Source organism: Cervus elaphus, chromosome 12 (assembly GCF_910594005.1).
Source record: "Cervus elaphus chromosome 12, mCerEla1.1, whole genome shotgun sequence".
NCBI lineage: Eukaryota > Metazoa > Chordata > Mammalia > Artiodactyla > Cervidae > Cervus > Cervus elaphus.
The window spans coordinates 30,524,587-30,543,896 of record NC_057826.1 but is presented as its reverse complement, the minus strand read 5'-3'; the positions used below and the strand labels follow the sequence as shown (position 1 = coordinate 30,543,896).

Sequence of the window (19,310 nt, the reverse complement as noted above, 5' to 3'; positions counted from 1 at the left end):
AAAATATACAAGAAGGCTCATTTTTTTAATGCCTTTTCTACGCTGCCCCCAAAACCTCAGAGACTTTCCCACAATTTGCAGATAAGCTGACTAACCTGCAGAGCGCTTGATTTAGTGGTGACAACTACCCTATAGAGATTAAATCCGTCTCATTCCAGGAATTTGTTCTGCTGATACACAGAGGAATGTCAGGAGAGGAATCTGGTTAACATATTTCCACCAAACAGTAGCTAACGAATATAAACCCACCTTCCAACTTTTTAATGTAGTTCTCACTTCCTTTTGTGATGTCCATTTAAAATCCATCAAACACTTATTAGAGGACTTCGGGATGCTGAAGTCTTTTTTAAAGTCACTAGCCAAAAAAGTGTTTGAGCTGGTATCTGAACCCAGGTCATGACTCCACGGCTGCCTGTCATATTGTATCTGCTCATCTGTTTTCCCCTAACTGAAAAGCTACATTTACCGTGAAAAAGATGAGAGTTTCTTAATAGTTACCAGAGAGTGAGGCTAATTTTAACCAAGAACTTTTGTTCTGCATGGTGTTTTGTTTTATTTCCTCTTGTTCCACTTGTGATCTTGGCATAAAAGTAGTTAGAAGAACATGAAAAGACGAAATGTAATCAGTGAGTTTTAAAATTTGCTTTCAGGAAACATGAAAACATGTAAACCCTCTAGGCGAGTTTTTATTTCTTAATCTTCAGTCCTGTAGTTTCCCTACAATGCCAAGAGACATTATTTTCCATGGAGGCTCGTGTAGAAATAAAAATTATACCCATACTTGGCCTTGATGGTAAAATGTTGTTTGAGAAGGAGTGAGATTGAACAGCGTCTGGTTTGGGGCAATAGTCACTTTTCCAGAGGACCACATCGTATAGCTTCACTGGGGAAAAGGACTTAACATTACTGGGAGGATGTGTCATGAATTCTTGGCTTAGAGTACCCCTAGTTTATCCTCTCTAAATCACACAAAACTTTGCTTGAAGATTTGCAAAACATAATTGTTCAAACCAAGTGCAGTTGACGCTCAAACAATACAGGTTTGAGGGTCAATACAGGACAAGTGCAGGTCCACTTGTCCATGGAGTTGTTTCAGCAGTAAACACAGCAGTGTTGAATGATCCGCAGTTAGTTGGATGCTCCTGTGCAGAACCGTGGATGCAGGGGGAGCTGAGTATACAGAGGGCCGACTATAAATAACACTCGGAATTTCGACCGTGTGGAGGATCGGAGCCCCTCACCCCTTTGTTGTCCAAGAGTCAACTGTATATATCTGTACACACTCTTCTGTCTCAGAGTTTATTGGGATTATTTAAATTGTTTCCAAAAATGCCAAGTACTGTTGTTCTTTTAGGATGGTGTCTTTTTAATGTCATTTGCATTTTCTGTGTAGATGGCAACAAAGGGTTGGCTACTTGTTTGAGAAAGCCTGAAACCATAAGTACCTAAAGTATGGTCATTTCAATGGGGAGACACATTATGAGGTTCTTTATTGACCTGTGGGGCTCAGCAGTAAAGAAACCGCCTGCCAGTGCAGGAGGTGCTGGTTCAATCCTTAGGTCGGGAAGATCCCCTGGAGAAGGAAATGGCAACCGACTCCAGTATTCTTGCCTGGGAAATTCCATGAACAGAGGAGCCTGGCAGACTACGGTCCACAGGGTCCCAAAGAGTTGGACACAGCTGAACAACTAAATAACAAGATTGACCTGTAGTGATGAGGACTCTAACCTTTGGGGGTTACTTCAATAGGATCAGCAGAGGACCAGAGCATATAGACAATAGGTGATTGCTGGTGTCCTGAAATGAACAAGTACTTTTTTCTGGTGACTGATAGCTTCCTGTCATACTGTTGCTGAAAGAGCTGCTAGGTGATTTAGGAAAGTTGCATTCTTTTACATATTCGCTGAAAGCGAAACTTGGCCTCATGGAATAGTAGAGAGCTTTGATGTGATAAAGCTGGCTGTTGAGTTGTAGCTTCTTGTATATAACCCCCCCCATTTAAATTTGTCTTTATAGGCTCTGAGTGGGTCCCTGAGAGGCAGGGAGATAGAAACTCAAGGGTGGAAGATGATTTGCATTTCTTACAGCTTGGATTTAAATTTGTTTATTGACTCTACTCACAGACTAGCAACAGGTCAGCAGGCCCACGGGCACAGGCCCTCCGCGAGGCTGCGCTTTGTTTGAAGGGGAGCTCTTATGACACTTGGTTTGGCTCTTCTCCCAGATGATCTAGACGAGATGTCCTGGCTTCCAGACTAGTTTCTGTCACGTGAACGGCACAAACTTCCTAGCTCGAGATATGTGTTATATGTGCTTTAGGGATTTATGCTCTAACCCGTGGTTAAAGTATTGAGTCATGACAGAGTAGTTACTGCCAGCTTTTCAGGGTGAAGACCTGGAGGTCCTTCCCTTTGCTCTTTACACGAGGAGGGGTTGTTTTCTGGCAGGAGGCCATGGCTTGGGCCTGGAATAAAGCTGTTAATTATGTGCTGGTTGAAGCTTGGTCTGGTTTGAGGGTGTGCATGGACTTCACTTGCGTTCCTTCCTCCCTTATCGCGGGAGGAAGTAGGAAAGGAAGGGGACTGGTTCTGGCTTCCACTTTGCAATTACTACCACCCCCCCCCCCCCCCACCCCAACACTGTAATTACTACCACCCCCCGCCTCCACCCCACCCAACACCTACACGGATGCAGGCAAACATAGAAGAGGGAGTGTGCTGGGCTTTTGCTGCCCTGCTTACACAGTGGACAGGAAGTGTTCTCAGGATCCCTGTGCCTTATTTGAATGTTTGGATTTTGGTTTCTCCATCCATGGTGGGGTGCCCTCATTGTTCTTCTCTTGTCTCAGAAAAGTCACTGGGTTGAGAGGACTGACTGCTGGGTGAATTTCCAGGAGCCATCCAAGAAGTGGCCTATTAGAATATCCTTTGGGGACCAAGTCTGTGGGAAGGGCTGTCCCTCCACTGGACACGCTAGAAACGCCCTTTCCGTTTCCTAGTGCAGAGGATGTTGAAACTTACAGGGAAAACACATTCTCTTTCAGAGGTTTCTCCTACAACCTTTAGACTGCATCTCATTATTTTTTAAAGCTCCAAATAGTACTTGGCATCTGGTGTTTTTGGGAAATGAAACCAGACATGAGGAATGTGAGAGGGGAGAGAGATGGCCAAGGAAAGAAGCAAAGCCATTTTTCCCTTTCACATTCTTGTTGATAAGAGAATTTGGGTTAACATTAACATGTTGCTGAGACCCAAGTCATATGTCAAGGCCCTCTGCAAAATGTGAGGTAAACTGCAGCTCTGAGCATAATAGGTTCCATGATTAAAACTGAGGGTTCTCTTGACTTTTCTCTTTAAAATGCTCTTGGGGCATAATCTTTTTTTTTTCTTGTCCTTTTTATGCATGTGACATTGTTTCTGAAATTCCAGAAACCATTTGTAATAAACAATGACAATATTTTATTGGGGAAAGGATAATTGGAGAATTAAATGTGAAATACTGTCCATCTTGATTAAAATAATAGACATGGGTCTGAAATACATAGTCCCCACTGCGCTTCATGTGTGCATGCAGACACTGTCAACTCCTTAACCAAGCTGATGGAAGACAGGCGCTCACCATCTCCTTTTTGCCCTTCCTTGAGCAGGTAAGCTGTTTCCCTTGTAACCACTTTGATTAGAGGAAAATGTTGGTAACTTAGTCAGTGGTAACCTCAGCCATCTTGTAAATGTGTGGCACGAGTCCCTGATGAGCCAGTTAGAATGATGTATGAAAATGTGAAAGTGTTGGTCGCCCAGTCATGTCTGACTCTTTGCGACCTCATGGACCACAGTTCACCAGGCTCCTCTGTCCATGGAATTCTTTAGGCAAGAATACTGGAGTGGGTTGCCATTCACTTCTCCAGGGGATCTTCCCAACCCAGAGATTGAACCCGCGTCTCCCACATTGCAGGCAGATTCTTTACCATCTGAGCCACCGGGAAAGCCCAGAATGATGTATGTATCAGTGTAAATCTATTTGTCAACATGACCTTCCACTTTCCCCCATATGTTGGGTACTGTTTGTGTATAGATTTGTGGAAAACAAACTTTCCGTGTTACGTATGTATTGTGACTTGGCATTATCAAAGGAAAACTACTGAAGGGGGTATTCTTGTGGACTGTTTGTTCTCTAGTGGTTTTGTTTTTTTCAGTCATCATAATCATCATCAACATTCCTGAAAATTTGCCCTTATTTTTTTCTGTTATCACATTGAGAGTTTTGTTTGTTTTGGTAAAGAGCAGTACAAATGAGTCTGAGATAGGCCACAGATGGATTGCATTTCTGATTTCTTTGCTAAGCAAAATGCACCTGCTCCAGAATCTTAAGTAGCTTTTTAATTGCTTCCTTGTGCACGGCATAGCAATAGTCATCTGTAATGTTGTAGATGGATTGCACATTGGATGTCCCAGAAGTGCCCTCTTCCCCTCTGCAGCAGTGCCAGAAGCTTAGATGAGAAGATGTGTTCTGGTTGAGGGCCCAGCTGAAATGGTGGAATCAGTCCTTTCCCTCAGGCTGATCTGATTAAAAGGGGGCCAAGATGTACAAACCAAGGTCCCTGGTTTCATTAACTGCACATTTTCTCTTCAGTAGAAAAAGACCAACTTCACTGCTCCCTAAATGTCCCAACTAGGTGTGACCTCCCTGATCTCTGAGGGTTTTTCATCTATTTCTTGAACACCTCACACGGAGTCTGGCCTGTTGATGAGGTTCACGTATGAGAGCTGAGTAAGTGCATACGTCTTGGGCGAAGTGTTCACTGAAAGTAAGGAGTGTGGAAAACGTCTGTAAGATTCTATCAGCAGGTCTGTTTCCAGTGGTGCTTACTTGAGGATGGGGAGAAAAACCAAGTACCAGCTAGTTCAGCCAGAGAGAAATTTCTCACTCTAAGGAAGCTGTAAACACCTCCCCCCAAGAATGAAGTCTGTTTGTGGGGCTACTGTCAGCATCAAAAATCTTGACAAGTAGCTAAAAAGCACTTGGTGATCTGATTGCCTTCAAATACTTTGGCAGTGGTGAAAAGCAGATCTAGAGGCAACTGTGGGAAGAACACCCAGTTGCGCCCTGCTGAAGTTCAGAGATGAGACCATCTGTTCACTGAGGCATAAGTGCTTTTGCATTCGACAGACATTGTGAATATACTGTGTGCCAGGAACTGAGTGAAACTTGGGCCCTGTCTTCAGGATCTTATAGTTTCATGGGGGAAACAGACATGAATTTTTTAAAAAAGCAACACAAAAAAGACTCAACTATGTGTATGATGCTGGTGGTGTGTAAAGAAATGTGTGATCACCTCTGGGACATTTAAGGCTCATAAAAATAGCAGTACTGGATTAGGTCTTAACTGGTAAGTGGAGAATAGGTAAAGAAGGAAGAGAACGCCTAGGCTAACGGGACTGTGGAGAGATGGGCTTGGAGGTGAAACTACTGCTGCGGACAGTGGGCTGGGCGTGGGGTATACAGCGTTCAGAGTGTGGGAGGAGAGGTAGAAAAAGAGGAGGCAATGGCAGGCCATGGAGGGTCCTGTGGTCCAGCCCAGGAGGTTGGACCACATCCAGGAGACACTGCAGAGCTAAGTGACAAGTCGGATTTATGATGTGCTGAGAATAAATCCCAGACCCCTGACTCCGCTGTATGAAGCCCTAGGGTCTGGGCCCCTGCCCCCTGCAGCCTAGTCTCTCTCAACAGCACTCCTGTTGCCCACTGTGCTCCAGCCCCACTTATCTTCCTTCCTGACTCAGATGTGCCGAGGTCTCCACCTGCCCTGGGTGTCTGCTCACACTTGCAGCCTGGAGTCCTCTTCCCTGACACGTTGCAGAGCTGGTCCCATTTGTCCGTCAGGCCTCAGTTTAAATGCCCGCCTCTCAGATCACAGTTGCTAAAGTAGCTGTCCCCTCCCACCAACACCATCACCACCATTTTCTTTTTCTTCTTGCATCCCCTATAATACTAATCAAAATTAGTAATTATGTTTTACTTCACTTGATTTCCCACCCCCCCCCTGCTTTCTTCAAATCAAATAAGCTCCCTAAAGGCATTTTCTTTTACTTTCATCTGTCTTTCTTTAGTGCCTAGCATAGTGTTTGGTACCTAATTGATACTTGATGACCATTGGACTGAATGAATTAAATAGATAAACATGATGGACTAGGGCAGCCCTCAGCCCACGGGCTCAAATGGGCATACCACCTATTCTTGTATGTTCCATGAGGTAAGAATGGTATCCACATTTTTAAATGGTTTAAAATAAATATTTGTGTCATGAGAAACTTACATAAAATTCAGTTTTAGTGTCCACAAGTAAAGTTTTATTGACACAAAGACATACCCTTGTCAGAGGTGTCTGACTGCTTTCATGATGTGGCAGGCTTGAGCAGTTGTGATAGAGGCTTAATGGCCTACAAAGCTTAAAATACTTACTCTCTGGCCCTTTTCTGAAAAGGTTCGTCAACCCCTAGACTGGGATCAGGAAGAGGAATTAAGAAGCTGTCGTGGTCATTCAGGTGAGAGATGAGAGAGAGGCCTTGAGATTAGAGAGGGTGGGGACTGGATTCCAGCTGAATTAAGCAACCTGTCCTCTGACCTCTGCAAGCTTCTCTACCCCACTCCCAACAGTTAGGCTCTTCCCAATAAGCATCTCTTTACCTTCACCAGCAAATCAAATCTCTCGTAAAGGACTCTGTTCCTAATTGCCGCACGCCCTCCCAAGCCTTCTCGTAAATTTCATCTGTCAAATGGCGATGATGGAAAGAAGTGATGGGTGTGAATGTGCTTCTGGAATCCTGTGCACAGACAGTTGTTGGGATCACTCATTAATAAAGTGCTAGAGCAGTTAAGAGAGGTGGCTGGAAGTGCCAACTGCCACTGAGAAGTCAAGTGGAATGATTACTTTTGCTTCCTGTTTTGGTCCATCTCTAAGAAACTAGGCTCATAACAGTGGAGCGCCAAACAAGTGCATTAAAAAGGGTTGCTTGTTGGAAATCTCAGAGTTTTGCCATCATCTACAGTTTAAGGATGGGTTTCGTGGAGGACCTTAGATTTGGGGTTCCACAGAGGAGCCAGCATAAAAACTTGGTCTTTGGGGTTTACTGAGACTTTTAAACACAAATCATCTATCAAAGGCAGTATTTTTCCTTATTAAAATGACTTCAATTAGGTCCTTAGATGTAATAGGCTCTATATCTTATTACTCATCTTAGAAACTAGCCAAGACTCCTTAATATTCTTTTGTTTATAGAACTGTTGGCATTGTTTTTTAACTTGAAAAATGCTTTGGACGGACTTTTTTTTAGATCTTTATTGTTTCCTCTGTGCCCCTCTTCAATATCACCAGAATGTAGTATTGACATAATTTAGGTTTAAGTGAAACAACTTGTAAAATGCTAAAGTAAAGTAACTGCCCTCTTTATTCATTTCTCAAATACATTGGTTGCCCCCCTACACATGTGAGGCTGTGCAGCACACGCCATGGGTGCTTTCCCCTATGGAGCTGACTTTTCAGTGGGGAAAGAAAAACCCAGACCACAAATTACCTTACCTGTTGACTGTTTATCGTGGAGATCTCAAAATGCTAACAGGGCCAAGACTGCCTGCCAGTGAACTTGAGGGCCAAGCCTGGTCCTGTGGCCCTCCGTGAGCTGGTCTTCACCTGCTTTTGTTTCTTAACCTTGTCTCTGAATAGCCCGAACACTGCCTCCCACAGTCCCTCATCCACACGTGTGTGTATAGTCAGACCTGGACAGGAGCCTGTGAACAATCTTCAGTTTCATGGACTGGGAGTCGGAGGGTATGTAGGACATTTGAATGGAATGTGGTTCCTGCCCTGAAGACACACACAAGAGACAAGCATAAGCACTTACAGTTTAATAAAGTCTTATTTCCCATCTCTTGGTGTACATCACTGCCATTGCTGCCTACCCGTGCTGGTTAACAAAGTGCAAGAATTGCACACTTTGAGGGAGCCTTAGAGCAATTTGACACTGCTGAAATTTTGTACTATATCTTACAAAAAATATGTTTGTAACAGATTGGTGAGAAAACCATCCTTCACCACAGATAGTTTGAGAAGCTGGTATGTAGATCACCATAACTTAGAAGCTTTTGATAGGAACATTTTTGCATACACATTTCCCCTCCTCTGTCACATAAATAGTCACATAAAGTGGTGTCTTATCCTGTTCTATCAACTATGAAAGTAGATATCTTAATTGTGAGAACAACTGGAGAATACAAGACTTTTGGGGTTTTTTTAAAAGTAATCCATACAGCTGACGTGAGCTAACTGTAGCTCATATTTTGGTGTATTTCTCTTGTCCTTGCCCCCTGCTCATATATATATATATATATGCATATATATATATTTTGTACATAAATGAGACAGTGTATACCTACCTATTCTTTATTTCATATATTCTAAGTATTTGCATGTCATTAAATATACTTTTTAATTTTTTAACTTATAGTTGACTTGCAATATTAGTTGTGGTATATAACAGTGATTCAGAATTTTTATAGATTATATTCCTTTCATAGTTTTTATAAAATATTGGCTATATCCCCTGTGCCGTATGACATATCCTTGTATTAAAAATTCTGTTTCAAAGGATTGGACTGTGGTCTGCCAACTAGTTGTACCATAACTTATTTACTCTTCACATAGTTCTCTATCACTAGCATCTATTCTATGCCCTTGTTTATTTGCTCTTAAAGATCATGGTTTGATAATTTTTGTGAAAACTCCCTTGATTGTATCTTTGAATATACCCTTAGAATATATTTCCAGAAGTGGAAACTCTCGGTCAAAAATTGTGACCATTTTAGGTCCTTGGTAAATTGCCCCTTGGAAATGTTGAAGCAGATTTCATCTGCCACCAGCAGTGGATGAGGCTTACTGCACTGAGTGCTCTCACGACTGGTACTGTCAGCCTGGGGATACAGTTGACAAAGAGAAGGGCAGAGGGAATGAGTGGACCACCTGGATAGAAGACAGTTTATTTATGGGGCACGGAAAACTGTCTGTTGGCTAAGTGTAGGATACTTTTTATCTTATTTTTTTATGTTTTTAATTTTTTTTGGCATGTGGGATCTTAGTTCCCTGACCAGGGATGAAACCCACACCCCCTGTGTTGGAAGCATGGAATCTTAACCACTGGACCGCCAGCAAAGTCCTTAGGATGCTTTTAAGGAAGTACAAAAAACAGAAGCAGTGAGTTAGAATTGGATTTGATGATGCACTGAAAGCCAATTTAGAATGGTGTTGGGGAGCCGTTGGTGGGTTTTGAGTAAAGAGATGAGACCCTCCAGGGCTCAGCTCTCAGGAGATGCTGTCTCGCCGGTGCTGTGTGGGCCACCCCACTTCCTGTACTCCCTGCCCCTTCCCAACTCATGCTTTTGTGTGCACTGTTCAGTCTGTCTAAATGCCCTGCTTTCTAGTATCTTTCAAAATTCCACACAAGCATCAGGGACCAGTTTCTTCCCTAAGTGTTCCTGCTTTATTACATTGCACATATTATATGATATGTCATATTAATTTTGTTATAATTAATTGGAGCACTACTCTCTCTTTTGGGGCTTCCTCAATGGCTCAGTGGGTAAAGAATTTGCCTGCAGTGCAGGAGACACAGGAAATGTGGGCTCAGTCCCTGTGTCGGGAAGATCCCCTGGAAGAGGGCATGGCAACCTACTCCAGTATTCTTGCTGGGAGAATCCCATGGACAGAGAAGCCTAGTGGGCTATAGTCCATGGGGTCGCAAAGAGTTGTACATGACAGAGCAGCTAAGCACCCTCAAGCTCTCTCTCCCACCAGATTAGAAGCTCCTAATGACCACTTCCTTTCTGTATCCTTAGGTACCTACTGTCATGCCTGGTATATAGTAGATACTAATACACATTTATCAGGGGAATCCGAGGAACTGCATATGGCTCATAGGACCTTGTACAGGTACTCCCTAAGCCAGGAGATGTCTGCTTCAACAGAATGAAATATTAGGTGTCTCGGTGAAGTCTTTATTCCAGAGTCGGTTAGGTCATCATATAGGCTCCATGACAGATACTTTGCTTTTAACCTCTTTTCTCCCTTCCCAACTCAGAGACTTCCAGTTGCTAGCTTTTGGAGGCCACTATCCCTTAAAGTGAGTGGAGGGTTTTTCTCTAGAAGTGTTTGCAAGTTATAGTTATTGATGAGAATTTTCACCCAAGTTTGCATCATTGTATTAATTACACAATCAAAAAAAACTGGTGACAGATTCTAGAACTGGATTCTCTAATTTGAAAGAAACACCATAAGTCCATTAGTTGGGTTTTACTTTTAAAACTTAACAAGAATAAAGTTCAAAGTTCATCCCTTTCTTCATTATGCAGAATTAGCCATTGTTAAATGTCAACACACTTGCTTCTGGTCTTTTGTGTGTACACTTTTATTTTTAGTTGCGTAAATAATGTATGGATACATTTGTTTTTTATTTTTTAAATATTAAATAATTAAAATTAATAATAGTTATTAATAATTACTAATTAATTAAATAAAATTTAATTTAAATTTTATCTTGGATATAAAGCTTCAGGACTCCTTGACTTGCATCCCCATGCCTCATAGTCTATTTTTTTAAAAAAATAATGTCCTTTGTTTAAATGAAATTTTATGTAAAAGTTGACTGTTCTTCTAGTTAAATATGTGAGACATATACATGTGTCCCATGTAGTATTATGTACTGAGGGCACAGCAGTGAACAATATGTGCAAGGTCCCTGCCCCATGAAATAACCACATAGGATAATTTGAAATGGTGATACTTGCCCTGAAGGACTTCAAACAGGGTAAAGAGAGAGAGTGACGGGAGCATTGCACTGTGGCAGATACAGTGGCTGGGTTGGCTTCCTGAGAAAGTGAAATTCATGCTGAGGCCTTAATGACAAGAAGAATCAGGCATGCACAGGTGTAGCCAGAACATGCTTGTCAAGGACGTGGATCAAGGATGTGGCTGATGCAAAGGCCCTGAGGCAGGAGTCAGCATGGCCAGTATAGTTGAAGTGCAGTGATTCACACAAAGAGTGCTATATGATGGGGGTGGGGGGAGGGGGCAGTCAGAAGCCAGATTGTAATGCCCCTTAGAGGCTGTTGTGTGGCCTCTGCATGTTCTCATAATTGCAGTGAGTAGCCACAGGATGTTTTTATAATATAATAAGTCAATATCCAAAAGGATAAAAGCAGAGCTGCTGAAATTGAAGCTGGAGTGAGAAGCTCAAATCAACACCTACTGAAAATCTCTGATTTCTCTCCCCTCTCCCATCTGAGAGTTGGAGTACCTTACCCTTTAGGCATTTCTAACAGGTAACTCTAATCTGAAGACAGTGGAGCCAGGGACTCCTCACTTCCATCCTACCCCAACCATAGACTTTGGAAAATTCTTCCTTATGTCTCCTTATAGCTTCTTCCCATTGGTTTTAAATTCAGTCTGGGGACGGGGGGCCTGACCCTGTTGCTATGGAGCTGCCCCTAGAAATCATTTGAGAGGATAGTTGCGGGCCTCTGCCTCCCCCTCAGGTTTTCTCTTCCATCTCAAGAAGTGCCTGCCGTAGTGTTAGCTCTGTCTCAGCAGTGCTGCGTTTTCTTCTGGTCGGGGGCGTGAGTGCATTGTCTGATCATCTGCAGTGCACTCTCTGGTGCTCAGCGGTCACTGCAGCTTCTCCACAGGGTCACCTGCCCACAGCTCTGAACTGTGAGAGTCATCAAGGCCCAACCACATCTGCTTTCTCTACTTTTTTTTTACGAAAGTAGAGTAGGATGGGTGGGGTATTTAAGTATGACTCGAAATTGCTCATGGGGCAAATCCAGACTCTCAGCCTGGGCTGCGTCTTCTCCACACCAGCCCTCCTCTGCACGCTCATCCCTGTGGCTCCTCCCTGGACTCCATGCCTGTGTTCCTACTTCTTCCCGGCACAGATGTAGCTCTCCTCCTCTGCCCTTCCAGATCACCAAGGGTCAGTTCATAGTCCACCTTTTTTTTTCCCCTTTCAACCCCATCTCTCTTTAAAAATTAGCAATCTACAGGAGTTATACATGAATATACTCTCATCATAAATGTATATATATATATTTATACATATATATGTATATCTCACAGAAAGTATGTTTTCATTCTTGCCTATTCCCCATCCTTCTCATCTCTCAGAGTTAGGAAATTGCTGTGTATCTTTCCAGGCCTTTTGCTATGTATTTCCATGTAAATTATTTAGGTTTTTGTGTAAGATCGTTTTAAAAAGACATTATGGGACATGTTATACACATTATTCTTTTAGTTGCATTTTTTCACTTGAAGTATAACTTAGACATTTTTCTAGGATAATACACATAATTGTGACTTTAAAAATACTGTGCAGTGGTTAAAATTCTGCAGTGTTTTCATGGTAAAAATTCAAATTTGAAAGGATAGGAAGTGAAAAGTAGTTCTCCAATCCCCTCTCTTTATTTTGGAGGTTACTGCTGATGACATTTCTTACATGTATTTATAAGTGCTTTAAAATATGCAATCCTGTAGTATATAGTATGCATATCACATAGCATCTTGAGCATTTTTTTTTTCATATCTACATGCACAGATGCCTCGTTCTTTTTAGTGAGTGTGTTAGGTTCTCTTATGTGAGTATACTGTAACTTAGTCAACCATCTCTGTCAGTGAACTTACTTAATCTTTTCTGTTTGGAAATCTCTGACCCTCCTAGCTCATGTTAAGTCACTCCCCATTTGCTATGAATTTATTCAACACAATAAACATTAACCAAGTGCCCTCTGTCTCTTGGTGCTGCATGGAGCACTGGGGCCACCAAGTTGCTTGATACAGAGTCCCTCCCTCCTGCTTTTAGTTACCCTGGTCTAATTTGAAGACACACTGCTAAGGAACTTAGACTGTGACAAGAGCTAGAATAGGTAGATGTGCCTTAGCATATATATTATTACTTCTACTTGAGGATGGTAAAGGAGAAATTGCAATCAAACCCTAGAGGATGAGTAAGAAGTCTTCTAGATGGCAAGGAAGAGAAGGTCATAACTGCAGGGGGTAACAATACCAGTATGGGTTGGCAAGAAAGAACAGGTGATGTGCAAAGCATGGCCAGGACCCAGTGGGACTGGAGCAAATGCCGGGGCGTAGGGTGGCTGGGGTGGTGCTGTTCGCTCAGCAGCGGGTCACAGGAAACATCAACACGTGATTAGAAGGACATGTGCTCTCTGCTCAGCTGGCCCCCAGACCCTCTTGGGCTTGTCCTCTATGTCCTACGGATGTTGTCTCCAGCTGTCAGCTCCTTCTGACCTTGCCTTCAGTACATGGGGCTCTTTCGTGAATTGGTCTGTCTTGAAATGTATATATATTATCCAGTTTTGTATTCTTAACTCTATTATGTCCTCTTTTGGCAGAGTTTAATCAGTCAAGAAGTAAAACAGAATTCAGCTATGGCCCCAAGGAAGAGAGGTGGACGGGGGATTTCATTCATCTTCTGCTGTTTCCGAAACAATGATCACCCAGAAATCACGTATCGGCTGCGAAATGATAGCAACTTTGCGCTTCAGACCATGGAGCCAGCGTTACCCATGCCCCCTGTGGAGGAGCTGGATGTCATGTTCAGCGAACTCGTGGTGAGTCTCAGACTTCATCTCAGGGGTGGTTGGGAGCCGGAGGGAGGGGAGAGGATGTGAATGGTTTGGTTGGACACGATCTTGCCTTTCTTTGGTGAAATGGCCCCCATCTGCTTTCCAGCTGTCAGCACTGAGCCCATAGAGAAGAAAGAAAAGGGCAGCATCACTACCTCAGAGGGTTTGCTGCTGCTTAAATGGAGAGATTTTTTTTTTTTTAATTTTTTTTCATTTATTTGTATTAGTTGGAGGCTAATTACTTTACAATATTGTAGTGGTTTTTGCCATACATTGACATGAATCAGCCATGGATTTACATGTGTTCCCCATCCTGATCCCCCCTCCCACCTCCCTCCCCATCCCATCCTTCTGGGTCGTCCCAGTGCACCAGCCCCGAGCACTTGTCTCATGCATCCAACTTGGACTGGTGATCTGTTTCACACTTGATAATATACATGCTTCAATGCTATTCTCTCAGATCAGCCCACCCTCACCTTCTCCCACAGAGTCCAAAAGTCTGTTCTATACATCTGTGTCTCTTTTTCTATCTTGCATATAGGGTTATCGTTACCATCTTTCTAAACTCCATATATATGCGTTAGTGTACTGTATTGGTGTTTATCTTTCTGGCTTACTTCACTCTGTATAATGGGCTTCAGTTTCATCTATCTCATTAGAACTGATTCAAATGTATTCTTTTTAATGGCTGAGTAATATTCCATTGTGTATATGTACCCCAGCTTTCTTATCCATTCGTCTGCTGATGGGCATCTAGGTTGCTTCCATGTCCTGGCTATTATAAACAGTGCTGCGATGAACATTGGGGTACACATGTCTCTTTCAAATGGAGAGATTTAGACCTTTAGGTCTTCGAATATGCAGCCCTATTGTATCCTAAGTTGCCCTTTCTAGCTCCTCCCCATCCCAGCCTGAGATGCTTGTGTGCACAAATATTTCCTTCATCCGACACCTCCTGGGATTCCCTCACACTTCCTGCCACGCCCAGTGTGTAGTATTAGTGTCTTAAAAAATTAGTCATGCTGTCTCTGTGTCCTTGATCCTTGGATGAAAGACATTATTACTTAAGTAGAGTATCATTATTTAGCCTAATGATAGGATTGCAATAATAACTATTGTGGGAAACTTTTTATAGATGCTATCATATTTTAAAATCCACTATACTGAAGTGAGAGACGTATCTATGTAGGGCCCACTCATCAAGAGATGTAGGTGCTCTCTGCAACTTAGCTTCTCAAGCATCTGCAAAGTAGTGTTTCTTTCTAGTCTGCATTTCAGAGGATATTATGGTATGGTCAAGGGCACTGGCATGGACATTAGGAAAACTTTGGTTCACATTACTGCTCTGACTTTATTGTCTGTATCAGTAGGGAAAAAGCTTATGACTTTTCTGAGTCTATATTCTGGAAAGTGGAAGGGGAAAAATCACTTGCTAGGTTTGATGTAACGTTTAAATGAGAATCACGCAGAGTGGGAATGGCCCAGTGCCTGCCCCTTCTTAGGTACTCAATGAGTATTACACGAGACTCTATCCTCCTTTGATTGCATCTGACATTTTGTAATGGAGTTAGTCCTAATCAGACCATTTATGTTGTTCAGCAGATACTAGGGACTGCTATCATTTTACGTGTCTTACATTGCAGGCTGTGTCACTGCCCTTCAGGATTAGTAACTGAACTGCTTGCGTCACTCCAGATTTGATGAACCAAAATTCACCTATAAGCTTCTCTTATGAGATAAACCAAGAAGGGAGAGTATTAATACTATGAAACTGATGTTTGAGTTCTGGGCTCCTGAGTGGATTAATGAGCCGGATTACCAACCAGACTTGGTTGGGAAAGAAAAGAGGTGAAGCCTGGCAGCATGTTTACACTTGAGAATGTTGAATATTTTGCAGTGTTTCAGGAATCTCTACCCTCTCCCATTTCCACTGCATGCAGAACTCTGTTCTAGATGTTAGTGAGGAGGTTCAAAATGGAAAATTAGAACCTGCTCCCAAATTGCTTTCGGTTTCCATGGTTTAATGAGAGGTATAACGCACCAAGGCAAGAAGCATACATACCTCTGCATAGGTTGTGTGTGACTGTTGTGGGATATAGGACATGACAGATGAGGAGGGTGGTCAGGGAAGACCTCTTGGTGGAGGTGAGTGGTCAGGAGGGATTGAAAGTGAAAAGAGACGTGGAAGGGATCAGTGTTAATGGCTGTCCTGGTCATCTGTGGCTAGTTTATCCTGTGATAGCAAAACCTCAGTGGCCTCTCTATTATTGATGCTGCATGTCCGCTGTGGATCAGCTGTGGTTCTGCACTGTGCCATCGTCTACTCAAGAGCAAGGCCCAGACCTGGTGGCAGAGGAAAGAGAGACATGGTGAACTTCTCAGGCTCTAAGCTTATGCTTGGAAATGACACATGTCACTTCAGCACACGTTCCTTTGGCCTACACAGATCACATTACCACTCCCGAGTTCACAGGGGCAAGGGCGTGTCATCCTTCTGTAGGGATTGGCACCACAAATCACATGGCCGAGCCTGAGGTCATTGGGATGGGTGGAGGGACACCATCCTTTCCCAGGGATGGGCAGTGAATCATGTATCATGATGGCTGTCATGAAAGGCAATAATGATGCATTGATGGGCTTGGTATTATTTCCCAGTTAAAGTATTTTAAAACCAAGGTCAACCAAAGGAGACAGATGTTGCTGATAGACAAAGGCCTCCTCAGTGGTAGAGAAACTGGTGGACAGAGCTAGTCCCCTCAGAGCACCCACCTCCGTGGTCCTTTCAATTATATTCTGTCAGCCTCCCCAAATGAGACCCAAGCCTGAGCCTGTGTGGTGGCAGCTCCATGTACATCTTGAAGACAGCTCATTGTTCTGTGTTCATAAGGGAGAAAATTCCACTCTCAGCCTTATTGATGTCTTTATTCTGTGTGAAAATTGCCTACAGCTGTTAGTTGTTAAAAAACCAATGCCAAACCAGATCTTTAAGCCAAAACCGTTGGAAAACAAATTATCTTGAGGTTTGTATCTGTCCTGGCGAGTGATGGATGGATTTTTGTCTACTCTTGACTTCAGGGACTTAGACCACAAATCCATCCAACTGCCAAAGGTGTCCTGGGGCAAGGGAGGTGGGCTCCGAGCCCTTGGGCACCTCTGCCCAGGGTTCTCTTGAGTAGTCGCAGGAGCGGTTCTGCCTGTGTCCATGCCCAGATGAGGATGGCCACGTGGGGAGGTGGAGCATGCTGCAGTGTAGGGTAACTTCCTTTGAGATGGTTTCTGTGGGAATTTGGGTTTATTTCCTTGCCTGTAAAATGGGGATAATGCCATCTTTCTGATGTGTTGGTGCACAGATTAAAGATGACAACTTTTTTTTTTTTTTAAAAGACTGCTGCCTATTTATGGGTGCTTCACACCCCACATCCTAGTATAGCAAGAAGGATGGAAGATAATTCAGGTATGTTCTGGGCACATCACCCCAGGCAAATATCCCAGGTTTTTCCTTTTCTTGAAAGCTGATCTGCCTGCTCTGAGTGCACCAGTGTTGGTCCTAACTTGCAGGCCATTCTGCCTCTATCTGATGGAAAGCATCTCATCAGAGCCTGTCATTGTGAGCTAGTTTCCTTTGCATCTTCTGATGAGTCACTCATTTGATGTATTTAAAAGTGATACCAAATAGATTGCCTTCAGAATTGCTTACAGCAACCTTATCATCTCATAAATAAAGCAAGCCTGGATGGGAGGTCAGCCATGTGAACCTTTAAAGAATGTGGGCCCTGAGCAGTGCCTTATATGCTTAACAGTGTATATTGAAGGGCATTCCAATTTCAGGATGTACTGGTTTCTGGAGGTCCCAGGTCCATACTCTGCACACGCTCCCCACCCCACACCCCATTTTTAGTAACAGCTTTGTGGAGATACAATTGACATACCATATATTGGGTTGGCCAAAAAGTTCGTTTGGGTTTTTCCATTAGATCTTAGAGAAAAACCCGAATGAACTCTTAGGCAAGCCCAGTAATTCACCTGTGTAAAGTGTACAATTCACTGACTTTTGGTATATTCACAAAATAATGCCCCCATCAGTACATTTTAGAACATTTTTCTCACCCCTAAAGCAACTCCCTTACCCATTAGTCATTACTTGTCACTTCCCCTCAACCCTACTATCCTCAGGCAGCCACTAATCTACTCTGTTTCTGTGACTTTGCCTGTTCTGGTCATTTTCTGTAAATAGAATCATATGCTATGTGGTCCTTTGTGACTGGCTCCTTTCACTTAGCATAATCTTTTCAAGGTTTATTCAAGTTGTAACATGTATCAATACTTCATTTCTTGTTATTGTTGAACAGTATTCTGTTGTATGGACATACCACATTTTGTTTATCCACTGATTGTTGATGAACAGTTGGGTTATTGCCAGTCTTCAGCTTTTATGAGTATAGCTGCTCTAAACTTTAATTTGCAAGTTTTTTTGGTGTGGAAATATAGTTTCAGTTCTTACAGGTATATTCCTGAGAGTGAGATTTCTGAATCATGTATAACACTGTGTGTAACTTTTGAGGAACTTCCAAACTGTTTTCCAAGTTGGCTACACTGCACCATTTTACATTTCCACCAGCAGTGTATGAGAGTTCCAAGTTTTCTACACCTTCACCAATTCTTGCTCTTTTCCACTCACTTCCAATTGACCAGCTGGTTTTGAAGCTGTTCTGTTGCTCCTGGAGAACTGAGGATGGGTAGCCTGGGAAGGTGTGTGTGCATTTGTGTAAACTGCCAAATAGAAATAGTCTTCCTGCCAACAATTCTTAAATGATTTGGGATATTTAAAAATAAAATATTGAGAGTCAGTGTTATCTCCGCTAACCATATATTTTATGCCTTTGAGCATCAATCCTTTTTCCATATTACCACCCCCATTTCCCCCCTTCTCCACTTCTGCTTTGTCCTATGTCTCAGTCACAAATCAAGAATGTAACCAATCTGAGACTCAGCACTCTTCCCAGAAAATAAGATTCAGCTAAAGTCTTGTCTTTTCGACAGGGTTTTTAGGTCTTAGATTATCCCCACCAGCATGTTTGAAGAGTGCTAGGGGGCATAGCACTGTACGCAGTCCTTGTTCATGTAACTTTTTCAATCTTAGCATTAGCAGTGGAAGATTTCCTTTGGGATAAACAGAAGAATGTGTTATTAATTGACAGATCAATCCCTTGGGTGTGTGCACGTGTGTGTTAATTGCCTGCTTTGTGCCAGGCCCTGAGGCCACTGGTCCTTCTTGACTTTATGGGGCTGAAAGTCCAGCATTGGAAACAGGCATCAGAAGACACACTCTTCTCCATTGTGACTGAGGGCTCTGAGAGGGGCCGCTCCAGCAGGACATGTTCTTGAGGAAGAACCTTTATTCCCCCTGTCTTTACAAGGTGAGAGTTGACCTGCAGGTTCCGTTTCCATCACCCTTGGCTCTCTTGCTGGGAAGTAACATTCTCAGCTTTCCTTCCAACCCTTCTTTGGAAAATTCATAGCTTCGTTTCTCTCCCTTATTTTAATTCTCTGCAACTCACCCTGTTTTCAGAAAGCACACATTCTGTGACCCTTGGTGCTATAAGTTTCATAGGATTGAACCCCCTTGG

At 42.9% G+C, this 19,310-nt stretch overlaps 1 protein-coding gene across 2 annotated transcripts in view; it reads left to right on the top strand.

Moving 5' to 3' along the window:
- Positions 1 to 19,310, top strand: part of DAAM1 (dishevelled associated activator of morphogenesis 1) — a 178,339-nt gene that overhangs the window by 59,420 nt on the left and 99,609 nt on the right. For both annotated transcript variants that reach the window (XM_043918837.1, XM_043918838.1), the window contains exon 2: positions 13,450 to 13,668. In XM_043918837.1, coding sequence (XP_043774772.1) covers positions 13,486 to 13,668 — 183 coding nt within the window. In that variant the 5' untranslated portion in view covers positions 13,450 to 13,485. The remainder of the gene's footprint in view (positions 1 to 13,449; positions 13,669 to 19,310) is intronic.